The sequence below is a fragment of the Spinacia oleracea genome, chromosome 2, assembly GCF_020520425.1.
Source record: "Spinacia oleracea cultivar Varoflay chromosome 2, BTI_SOV_V1, whole genome shotgun sequence".
Taxonomy (NCBI): domain Eukaryota; kingdom Viridiplantae; phylum Streptophyta; class Magnoliopsida; order Caryophyllales; family Amaranthaceae; genus Spinacia; species Spinacia oleracea.
This window is the reverse complement of record NC_079488.1, coordinates 1217747-1229918: the sequence shown is the minus strand read 5'-3', so window position 1 is coordinate 1229918 and position 12172 is coordinate 1217747. Positions and strand designations below refer to the sequence as shown.

General features: G+C 48.3%; 1 protein-coding gene across 1 annotated transcript in view; it reads left to right on the top strand.

The window, feature by feature from the left end:
• The first annotated feature begins 3482 nt into the window (after nucleotides 1–3482).
• LOC110779361 (uncharacterized) overlaps nucleotides 3483–12172 on the top strand; it is a 59795-nt gene continuing 51105 nt past the window's right edge. Inside the window, exon 1 of the mRNA XM_056835336.1 lies at nucleotides 3483–3628. Coding sequence (XP_056691314.1) covers nucleotides 3483–3628 — 146 coding nt within the window. The remainder of the gene's footprint in view (nucleotides 3629–12172) is intronic.

The following is a 12172-nucleotide window of genomic DNA, read 5'->3' as shown; positions in this document are numbered from 1 at the left end:
TAGTGAGAGGGAGGATGCGCCTTCGGGAAGGGTACAGAAAACTTCGAGGGGTTGGCCTTCGGAGAAGCCGGTGGAGAAACGCTCGACTGGTTGGGACGCCTCCAAAGATGGCGCTGTTGGCGGGTCTGGTGTGTCTGAACGCGCTGCCTCTGGTAAGAAAGCTGGTTCTTCGGGTGTCCGTCGTCCTTACCCTGAGTTTCCAGTTCATTGGACTGAAGCTGATCCGAAGGGTAAGTATGCTCCGATTTTGCATGAGACCACCAAGGTCGATGGTCCGTTGGAGAAATCAGTTAGTGGTGACTGGTTAGTGGAGGCGAAGCTGGGGAACTATCATCGGAAGGCCGAGGAGCTATACGGAATCCAGCATGCCTTGGGGTACTGGTGTGAACTTCCCGATCAGGAGCGTCCTCGGGTGACTCATCCGCCGAGGGGGTTCATCTCTGTGTACACTCATCACTTGGAGAACGGTCTCCGCTTTCCCTTGGATCCGTTCATTTCCGAGCTCCTGGTGTCGTACAACATCAGTTTGGCCCAACTTACACCCAAGTCTATGAGGCACATCATCGGATTTAGATGGGTGTGCGACTTTGTTAACTTTCCCTGATCTGTCTCCGTTTTTAAGGACCTCCACGATCTGTCTTTCAACCATGCTTCCAAGGGTGATGGGTATGGTTGGTGGACCATCATCAACAAAAAGTCCCGAAGGAGAGGGGAGCCGAACTACATTACGGCATACCCTTACCTTAGCTCCGACCATAAATGGAAGACGGAGTGGTTGTTTGTTCGCGTGCCGACGGATCCGAAGCACCCCAATTTTTATCGCCCTCCAAAGTGGTTCGTGACTCCTGATCCTGACATGGTGGGGGTGGCTGCTCCGGATCGGAACCATCAGCACTACGTGGATCTCCTCCAGTGGTTTCTGGCTCGGGAGGATAATTATAAACTGTCGTCTAGCTGGCTCCCGAACCTTAACTACATCTTGCGGGAGGACATTCTTGCTGTCGCCGGTCTCAGCAGGATTTTTGACAGGGGTAGGTGTCTTTCAGCTGGGACCGTGTTTCAGTGAGTTTTTCCTCCTCTTTTTTCCTTCGTTTTATTGATTCGTTTTGTAATTTGTTTTTCCAGAGTACGGCTTTAGCTGTCTTGATCCTAAGATTTTGGGCATTTCCTTGGATCTGCGAACTATTCACGACTCGGCTCCTGATTACAAGTTCGGGAAAGAGAATCCTCGTAATCCTCGCCTGAAGGATTACGTGTTGTCTCCTTCGGGTGTTGCTCGGATATCCGAAGTTCGAGCTGATCCGTGGGATTCTGCCTCCTCTCCCGAAGCTGTTCCAGTGAAGGTCGTGCTTCCTGTTTTAAGGACAACTTCGGATCCGGTGAGTGTTTCTATCGGCTCGGTTTTTATTTGTCTTTACTTCCTCTTTGTTTGGCCTTCGGCTAACGTCTTGGTCCTGGACCATCTTTTTAGGGTCCTGGGACTGACGCTGTGCCGCGCGCCGTTCCTTCCGTTTCATCCCTGGCTCGGATAGATATCTCTTTATCTAGGAACCGGGTACTTCACCTTTTTTCTTTATTTCCTCTTTTGTCTTCCTCTGAATTTATTGATCCTTGGTCTCCTTTTCTTAGGATCAAAGGAAAAGGAAGGGTAGCACTCTTCTGAAGTCTTCTGCGCATCCGAAGAAGGCGAAGGTTTCTCAGTCCTCGGAGAAGGTATTTGCTCTGACTTAGGAGCTTTCTTGTAGTCCGTCTTTTCCTTTTTCGAAGCTGATCTTTGAACGCTTGTTTTGTAGGAAACGGCTTCGGAAGACATGCCTCCTCCCAAGAACCTTCTTCACTTCATGCCCTTGCCAGGGCAGAAGTTAAAGAGTGTGGTGGTTGCGGAACCGCCGCCCGTGGATCAACCGTTGGCTGAGGAAGATACCATCCCCTCTCCGCTGAAGCCGTCTACTGCTTTAGGGATCGAGATCCAGGATATCACCAAGGTGATGGAGGCGATCGAAACCGACTTTGTTCCTGGCTCGGATTGTTAGGTTATGATACATATGACAATTCATAAATCATGCGGAAACAACCATTTAGCCAGGAATACATATTATTTACACATAATCATATAGCATAATTTAGATGCATACTCTTTGTTGCGTGCCTTCCCTAGCTGCGCCCGAACCGAACAAGAACAAGTCTTTAGGACTCCAAGTGTCGTCCCTCCGTAGATAGTACGGAGCACGTCCGGATCCGCCTTAAGATTGACCAACTAGAATCTCCCTTAAGGTACTAGAATTTTCGGCACTCTTAGGTAAGAAATATGACTGAATTTTTCTCTCAAAACTCACTTTGAATACTTGAATTAATCTCTTAAAATATGTGACCCTAGGCACGTATTTATAGAGTTATGGAAAGGGAATTGGAATCCTAGTAGGATACGAATTAATTAAACTTAGAATCCTATACGAACTCTAATTAATTAATTTATCCTTTTAGGAATAGGAATTTAATCATATACCAAATCCTAATAGCTTTAGGAATCGTGCATGAACACAAACACACACACACACACGCGGCAGCCACGAGGGCCTCCCATGCGCGTGCGTGCGAGCAGCAGCCCACGCCACGAGGCCATGGCCTTGGCGCGCGCTGGGCCTGCCTTGCGGTGGGCCTGGGCGCTGCCTTGGCTGGGCGCGCGTTTGGCTTGCTGGGCGATGGCCCGACTTCGTGCTGGGCCTTCGTCCAGCAGGCCTCGTCCGATGCTAATTCGTACGACACGCTTCCGATTAAATTCCCGGTTCCGGAATTCATTTCCGATACGAACAATATTTAATATTTCCGATTCCGGAATCAATTTCCGTTTCGAACAAATATTTAAAATTTCCGTTTCCGGAATTATTTTCCGATTCCGATAATATTTCCGATTCTGACAATATTTCCGTTTCCGGCAATATTTCCGATTCTGGCAATATTTCCATTTCCGATAATATTTTCCGATACGTACCATGTTTCCATTTCCGGCAACATCTACGACTTGGATAATATTTATATTTCCGATACGATCCATATTTCCGTTTCCGGCAATATCATCGTTTCCGGAGTATTCATTTCTTGCCTGTGACGATCTCAGCTCCCACTGAAACCAAGATCCGTCGATTCCGAATATCCATAGATGGAGTATCTAATGCCATTAAATACTTGATCCGTTTACGTACTATTTGTGTGACCCTACGGGTTCAGTCAAGAGTAAGCTGTGGATTAATATCATTAATTCCACTTGAACTGAAGCGGCCTCTAGCTAGGCATTCAGCTCACTTGATCTCACTGAATTATTAACTTGTTAATTAATACTGAACCGCATTTATTAGACTTAACATAGAATGCATACTTGGACCAAGGGAATTATTTCCTTCACGGATGTCCCTATCGTGGCCGAGGAGAAGAAGGAATCTGCTGACGTTCCTCTCGAAAGAGAGAGAAGTCCAGATAAGGAGATGGTGGATCTCACAGGCCCCGATGTTGAGGTTCCCGAGGCTGAGAAGGATGTTCCCTCTGCTGAGGAGGAGCAGCCCGAACAGGGTCTGACGAGGAAGAGGCGTCACTCAACTTTGGGTTCTACTTCGACTTCGGCTCTGGACAGGTTGATCCATGCTGACCCTTGCTCGGATGTTCCGCTGAAACGGATCCCCGAGGAAGTAAGGGAGGCGATGGCTCGGTTTGCTTGGGCTCCGGTTTTGGGAGAGAATCCCTTGGCTCACGTGGGATCTTTAGTGGGTCCCGAAGCTGCTCGGGAGAATCTACTTCGGGCCAATCCGCAGTGGAGGGTTCCTGGAGCTGAAGAGAGGAATCCGGCTATGATGGCCCAGTACTACCTGAATGAGGTAAGTGTTGGATTTCTCTTTGATTTGTGTTTTTTTGTTTTTTCTACTCTTGCTCATCTTTCCTTCGCTCCCAGGTTGTCTTCTGGTCCTCGTTCGCTTCCGAGTGCAGCTCGGTTGAGGAGAGACAACTGAGGAGATATCAGGAGGCTTATGCTCGTGATATTCCTATCTTGGACCAGAAGGCTGGGCAGCTCTTCTCCGAGCTTGTGGAAGTCAAGCAGCTGTACCTTAAGTACAGTCGCGAGGCTAGAGCTACTGCTGAGCAGATCAAGACCGAAGTTGGTAAGCTCACCTTCCGAGTCGAAGAGGATGCTGAAAAAATAGCTTCCTTCGACAAGGAGAAGAAGGATATGGCCGCTAAGTTTGCCAGCGAACTTGAAGAAAAAGACAGACTTCTCAAGGAGATGACGTCTAAATTTGAGGCGGCTGATAAGGAGAGCAAGGATGCGGAGGCGAGGCTTCAGCAGTTTGTCAAGAATCGGGAGATGATTCAGAACCAAGCTGACAAGGTGCCTGTTCTCCGGCTGAAGATCCGAGAGAAGGATGAGACCATTCGGAAGTTGGAGCAAGAGCGAGCTGACCTCTATACTGCTGATCAGTGTAGAGAGCAGTACTGGAATGGTATCCTGGGTGCTCGGCGCATGTTTGCGAAGCACATGCCTCATTTCCCTTGGAATGAGAAAGTTCCTCTCTGGATGCGGGCCCAGGATCACTTGGCGGAATGCCAGGCTGACCGAGACGAAGCTGAAGCTGAACGCCAAGCTGCTCTTGCAGAGGCTCGGGCCCAGAAGGCGAATTCCGAAGGTGACACTACTGCTGGGGGTTCTTCGAAGGATGCTCCCCTAGGGGGTGTTCCTGAGACTCCCAAGAGTTAGGGATTCGGGCAGTCGTCTTCTTCAGAGTCGGTCGGTTCCAGTTGAGGACTTCCGAATGTGTGCTTGCCTTTCCCCCTTTTGCCTCGGCGCTGCGTTGTACTTGTTTCTTTTTGCTTTTTAGTACTTCGGTAGGCCAGTATTATCTGTTGATGGCTGCCGATTTTAACTGTTTCATTTTGTTTTCAATTTTTGAGGGTCCTCGGGTGTGTCCCGAGTTGTTTGATGTATTTGTACTTCCCCCGAATATTGAATAAAAAATGAATGTTCGTTACTTGGCTGATTCTTTTCAACTTTTTGCGCTTTTCTTTGTGGATTTGTTGAGAGATCCTTTGATCTGTAGATCTGCTAAGAGACTCTTCAATTTTGCGAGTTCTTCAAATCCGTAGATCTGCTAAGAGACTCTTTAATTTTGCGAGTTCTTCAAATCCGTAGATCTGCTAAGAGACTCTTTAATTTTGCGAGTTCTTCAAATCCGTAGATCTGCTAAGAGACTCTTTAATTTTGCGAGTTCTTCAAATCCGTAGATCTGCTAAGAGACTCTTTAATTTTTGCGAGTTCTTCAAATCCGTAGATCTGCTAAGAGACTCTTTAATTTCCAGACTCTTCAGATCCGTCGATCTGCTAAGAGGTCTGAATTGTTCTTCCGATCTCTTGTGGTTCGGAAACCTGGGCAAGAGATCGCTAGTCTGCCTCTTAGTTATGACTTTGGCGATACATGGATCTGAGCCGAAGTTTTATAACTTGATTCGAGCGACTGTTTGTTGCGAACAAGTTTTATCGAGGTATCGCGAATCCGAGGATTCTGGACGATTCCCGAGGTGCGTGATTTGGTCATTTCTTGTATTTTATCAAGGAATGGGCAAAGTCAACCTGTTTTTAGTCTCGGATTGATCAGATCCGAGGCAGCATGCATAAAAAAGGACAATGAATTTTAAAATATAGAGATAGGTTTAATGAAACGCATGGTGCCACAAAGGCTTTCCTCTTCTCATTAAACAACTTACTTGGCTTACAGAGAGGTCATACAAAATATTTCTTGAGAACATCGGTATTCCAATGGTTCTTCAAGATTGTTCCATCTAACTGTTTCAGCATAAAAGTGCCTGGCCTTTTTTCGGAATGGATGATGTATGGTCCTTCCCAGGTGGCTGAGAGTTTGCCATGGATCCGTCCTTTCTGAACCGAGGCGGCGTTTCTGAGTACTAGGTCGCCGACTTTTAGGGGTCTGGCGTTGACTCTTCGATTGTAATGCTTGTTGACCCTCTGCAAGTAAGCTGCGTTGAGTGTCCTTGCATCGTTCCGAGCTTCATCTAGTAGGTCGAGAGCTTCAGACAGAAGTTGGTCGTTGCTTTCTCCTTGGAGCCCATCATACCTGTTGTATGCCTGGATCCTCAAGTTTTCTGTTCCGATTTCCACAGGGATGACAGCCTCGGATCCGTATACAAGGTGGAACGGTGTTTGCCCAGTAGCTTCTTTTTCGGTGGTCCAAAGGGACCATAACGTTCCGGGTAGCTCTTCCAACCACTTGTTTTTGTCATCCTCGACTCTTTTCTTGAGTGCGTTGAGGATGAGTTTGTTTGCAGCTTCAGCTTGCCCGTTGCTTTGTGGGTGGCAAACTACCGAGTACGCTAGGTTTATGCCGAACTGTTTGCACCATTTTTGTAGCGGGGTGTTGTCGAACTGTTTCCCGTGGTCGAAGACCATTAGTCTTAGTATGCCGAACCTTGTGATGATGTTCTGCCATATGAACTTGCGGACCTGAGGTTCGGTGATGGAGGAGACAGCTTCGGCTTCGATCCATTTGCTAAAATAGTCGACTCCTACAATCAACCACTTCTTCTGGTTCGTAGCTGAGGGGAAGGGACCAATGATGTCTAACCCCCACTGTGCGAATGGTAAGGGATATAGTGTTGATTGTAAGGTTTGAGCTGGTTGATGGATAGCTGGTGCGAACTTTTGGCATTTCTCGCATTTCCTTGCCATCTGTTTTGCTTCGGAAACCATAGTGGGCCACCAGTATCCGGCCCGAAGGGCTTTGTGTGCCAATGTCCTGCCTCCGATGTGGTTTCCGCATATTCCGAGGTGGATTTCCCTTAGGATATAGTCAGCGTCTGTTGGACCCACACATTTTAGCAGTGGAGCGGAGAATGATTTCCTCATGAGCTCTCCTTCGGCGTCGATGATGAACCACTTGTTGAATCTTTTCAGCTTTCTCGCCTGTAGCTTGTCTTCGGGAAGTTCTCCCCTTTCTTTGTATGCAATTATTGCGTCCATCCAGCTGGGTTCGGTACGTAAACTGCATACTGTGGGGGGTGGCAAGTCAATGCTTCTCTCTTGGTGAACTTCCACGTGGACCGACCTGTTTAGGTCGATGAGTGTTGAACTTGCGAGTTTTGACAGTGCGTCTGCTTGCGTGTTTTTCCCTCGGGGAATGAGAATGACTTCAAAGGATCTTAACTTTGACGTTAAGGATTTAATTTTCGCTAAGTAAGCTGTCATGCTGGGCCACTTAGCCTCATACTCCCCTCGGATCTGGTTGGCTACAAGCTGGGAATCAGTTTTGAGACAAACATGCTCGGCCTCCAGGGATAAGCAGAGCTCTATCCCTGCGATTGCGGCCTCATATTCGGCCTCGTTGTTAGTTGCTTTGAATCCGAACTTCAATGCATACTCTATGCTTTTCCCTGTTGGGTGGATTAATACAACTCCTGCTCCTGAGCCGTTTACTGTGGAAGATCCGTCAGTGAAGACCTCCCAAGTGCTTTTCGTATCATCCAGCATTTCTTGGTATGAGCACTCGGCCAAGAAATCTGCCAGCGCCTGTGCCTTGATGGCTGTCCTCGGCTGATATTTGATGCCGAACTCTGATAGCTCGAAGGCCCAGGCGGCCAATCTTCCTGACCTCTCTATTTTGTCGAGTACTTTCTCGAGTGGTTGGTCGGTCAGTACTGTGATCAGATGGGAGTCGAAGTATGGCCTCAGTTTTCGTGCAGTTACCACCACTGCATATGCCACTTTCTCGATGAGCGGGTACCGAGTTTCGGCCCCTGTGAGTGTTCGGCTGGTGAAGTAGATTGGCTGTTGCTTCTTCTCTTCTTCCCGAAGAAGCACTACACTGACGGTTCCAGGGCTGACTGCGACATATAGATATAGGGTTTCCCCTTCCTTTGGTCTGGCCAGTGTCGGCAGTTGGGCTAGGTGGGCTCTGAGTTGTTGAAAAGCCTCTTTTTGCTCTTGCTCCCATATCAGCTCGGGGTCCACCTTCCTCGGGACCCCCTTTTTCTTGATTGGTTCTGCTTCTCCCCCGGGGAGGCTCTTTGGTTTTAGTGCTTTGAAGAAAGGGGCTCCCTTGTCCGAGGCTTTTGATATGAACCTTGTTAGTGCGGCTAACCTGCCGGTTAGCCTCTGCACGTCTCTCTTGGTCCTCGGCTCGGGTAGATCCAACGCTGCTTGGACTTTGTCCGGGTTCGCATCGATTCCTCTTTCGCTCACCATGAATCCGAGGAACTTCCCTGACTTCACCCCGAAGACACATTTTTTCGGGTTCAGCTTCATGCTGTATTTCCTCAGATTTCCGAAGGTCTCGGCCAAGTCCTTGACATGGTCTTCCTCCTTGATGCTTTTTACGATGGAGTCATCCACATAGACCTCGACGTTCCTCCCTTTCTGGTCAGCGAAGACGTGATCAACTAACCTCTGGTAGGTAGCGCCGGCATTTTTCAAGCCGAAGGGCATCATTTTGTAGTTGAACACTCCTGCACTCGTGATGAATGCTGTGTTCGCCCTGTCGTCGGGGTGCATGAACACTTGATGGTAACCTGAAAAGGCATCCATGAAGCTGAGCAGTGCATGGCCGCTGGTAGAGTCGACCAATTGGTCTATCCTTGGCAGGGGATAGCAATCTTTGGGGCAGGCTCGGTTCAGATCTGTGAAATCCACGCATATTCGCCAAGAGCCGTTTGCTTTCTTGACCATCACCACGTTGGCCAACCATTTTGGGTACATGCATGGCTCGATGAATCCAGCTTCCTGCAGCTTTTTCACCTCTTCGGCGATGGCTTTGTTTTTCTCCGAGGAGTAATTCCTCTTCTTTTGTTTGATTGGCCGAGCTTCAGCGTTGACGTCCAGCTTGTGACAAATCAACTTCGGATTTATCCCTGGCATATCTGCTGCTGACCATGCAAAAATGTCTTTGTGATCCCTGAGCAGTTGGATCAGATCGATTCGGAGCCCCGAGCTTAGGCCCTTGCCTATTCGGACGCTCCTGTCTGAACCCTCTTCGAGGGAGATATCCTCCATTTCTTGATCAGGCTCGGGAGATAGGGTTTCGGGGCGGGCATCGACCTCTGCGGGAGATAAGCTGCTCGTGCCTGCTTTTCTCCTTTTTGCCTCGTTCTCCTCTCCTGGAGCATCTTTATTTTCTCCCTCAGCCTCGGATCCGTCTCCTAACTTGGGCTTTCGGATGGCGGTATGGCAGGTTCTTCTTGCCACCTCTTGATCACCTCTAATTCGTTCGGCGAATCCTGCGTCCGAGACGTATATCATCAGCTGATGGTACGTGGAGGGGACTGCCTGCATCTTGTGAATCATGGTTCTTCCCATGATTACGTTGTATACTGAGTCGCAGTTTATCACCAAAAACTCGTCTCGAAGGGTTTTTGCTGCTTGGCCTTCGCCCACTGTGACTGGTAGGGTGATCTTTCCTCGAGGGATAGCTGCAGATCCGTTGAATCCGATCAGGGGGTAACTGACTTTCGTCAATGCTTCCTCTGACTCCTCGAGGATCAGTTGCTCGAAGCAATTTCTGAAGATGATGTTGACGGCACTTCCTCCGTCGACCAACACTCGGTGTACGTTGTGGTTATTGAGGTCCATGGAAATGACCAAAGGATCGTCATGTTTGTACTGGACTCCGAAGCAATCATCGGCAGTGAAGGTCATGTTCGGGGGGTGTGGTTGGTTATCTCCCACTACGCTGAAGTTGACTCGGTGGGTGAGAGCTCTTAGGTGTTTCTTGCTGGCCTGGCCAGACTTCTGTCCCCCGAACACCACTAGGATGTCGTTCTTCTTGTGCCCTGTTGCTTCGTAGACCCTTTTCTGGGGTTGCTCGTGTTGTTTGCCACTTGCGGCCTTTTCTTTTTCCTCCCTTCGGTCTAACAAGTATTGCTTCAGGTAACCTCGGCGAACGAGGTCCTCAATGTTGTCTTTAAGCGAGTTGCATTCTTCAGTGTCATGATGACCGAAGTCATCATGAAACTCGCACCATTTGTTCTTGTTTCTCCGAGCTGGGTTGGACTTGAGCTTCCCTGGTAGTTTCCACTTCTCATCATTTCTGTTGAGGCTAAAGATTTCCTTTTGGGGCAGAGTTAGTGGAGTGTAGTTAGCGTATTTGGGTTGAAATTCACCCCTTCTCCCGTCTTTCTTCGGGCTCATTTCTCTAACTCCTACTTTCTCCTTCCCCTTCCTCGAGCTGCCCTCGGGCTTGCTCTGGACATTTTTTGTGTCTCTCGGATCCGACGATCCCTTCAATCTTGCAGCAGCTTTGTTGAACTCTTCGGTTCTGATGAATGCATCAGCCATTTGGAGCACGTCGGCTATTTTGGAGGGGGTTTTCATTGAGAGCTTGTCACGGAATTTCCCCTCCTGGAGCGCGTGCTTCAAGGCGAAAATGGCCACGTCTGGCTGCAAGTTTGGTATGTTTGTTGATTCCTTCATGAATCTGGCCATGAATTCTCTTAGACTTTCGTCTCTTTCTTGTTGGATTGAGGTTAGTTCTGCTGTGGTTCGTTCGGGGCGATTGTTGCTCACGAACTACGTGCAGAATCTCTTTTTCAGCTTCTTCCAGCTTTTGATCGATCCCTTCGGCAGCGATCTAAACCACTCTCCCGCCACTCCGGTTAGCGTGGTTGGGAAATATTTACACCAACACGCTTCGGAGTAGGGGCTCAAGAACATTTGCTGCTCGTAGGAGATGACATGATCCCTCGGATCTGTGATTCCGCTATATGTCAGGTGTGCTGGCAGCCTCACTTTCGGGATTTCTTCCATGATCAGCTCGTCCGAGAAAGGGGATGACGTGGGAGTCATGATTCTTTTCCCGAGTCTAGCCTTGATGCCTTCGTTCGCCGAGGTTCTGTGATTAGAACGTTCGGGCGTACGATGGGGGCTAGGGGTTCGATCATGCCTTCTGTCTCTTCTTCTTTCTCGGCTACTGACCTCGGGTCGTTCGCCAGATTTGCTTGATTCGCCTACCCCGAGTCTCGTATGGATCGAAGGTCTTAACCTTGAATGAACCGAGGCCCTCCCTTGACAGGAACACACCTGACATCGAGATGGATGGAAAGCACGTGGGACACCCAAAAAAGGACACAACAACAACCAGATTGGTTTGCAAGAGGAAGTTTTGCATGATGGTCATGGCCGCAGTGAGTTCTTCCCTAGTTGGAATCGGAGGTCCTGCGTTTGTGGCGGTCGTAGCTCTGCTTGGCTGTGACCTCGCCACTGATTGAGGGTGCTCCTCTTCGTCAGATTCTGAATCTGACCGCACTATCATATCGTCATCATTGTTGTTGATAGCATCATTAACCATTTTGCAGAAAGAGGTGGTTAATGTCTTTCAAAGGCTTTGAAGTGTTCTTCCCCACAGACGGCGCCAAATTGTTCCGGTGTTGTAAAGGTGTGGAAACAATGGGCTTTGAATGAATGCCCTTTCGTATGTGTTGAAGATCTTGCTTGCTTGAGTCGAGTCCGAATTCACCTGCACAAGAGTAAAGTTACTAGCCTCGGGGGTGTTTCCGAGGAAAGCCCCTCCGATGCCTAAGTAAGAACGATGCTCGGATTCTAGAGAGAAGTTCTCTAGAAGAGTAGTCTTAAGGCGATAAATTGGACGTACCTTGAGGTGTGAGCCTTGGTGGCCTATTTATAGTGTTTGCATAATAAATGCCCATAGGTCATTTATTGCTATTGGGCCTTGGGCCTAAATGGATGGCTGAATAGCCATTGTGGTAGGTTGGACGCTGTTGTTTTAGAGCCATTGGGCTTTGGACTTAGTGGCTCAATTGAATATCAATTGGGAGCCCAAACACTACGTATGTAAATTAGAAAAATTAGTCAAAAATAATGCATTCGTATGACAAAATTAGCTGTTTTGGGCTGTTATAAAGTGTGGGCTTAGGCCTTAATTAGTTAGTTTGTATACTTACGTGAATGTGACTACTCGATCATGGATTGTGAATCAAATGTTACTCCGTATATATTTAACTAGTATTGAAGCCAGGGGCGGTGCCAGTAAGGGTTCGGTGGGTTCAACTGAACCCTTACTGGACAGGAAAGAAATATATATTATCAGCCGCTGAAATTTAACATAATAAACCAGGTAGCACAGTGGTTTTGAGATCTGCAACCTGCAACAAAGACTAGGGTTCGAAA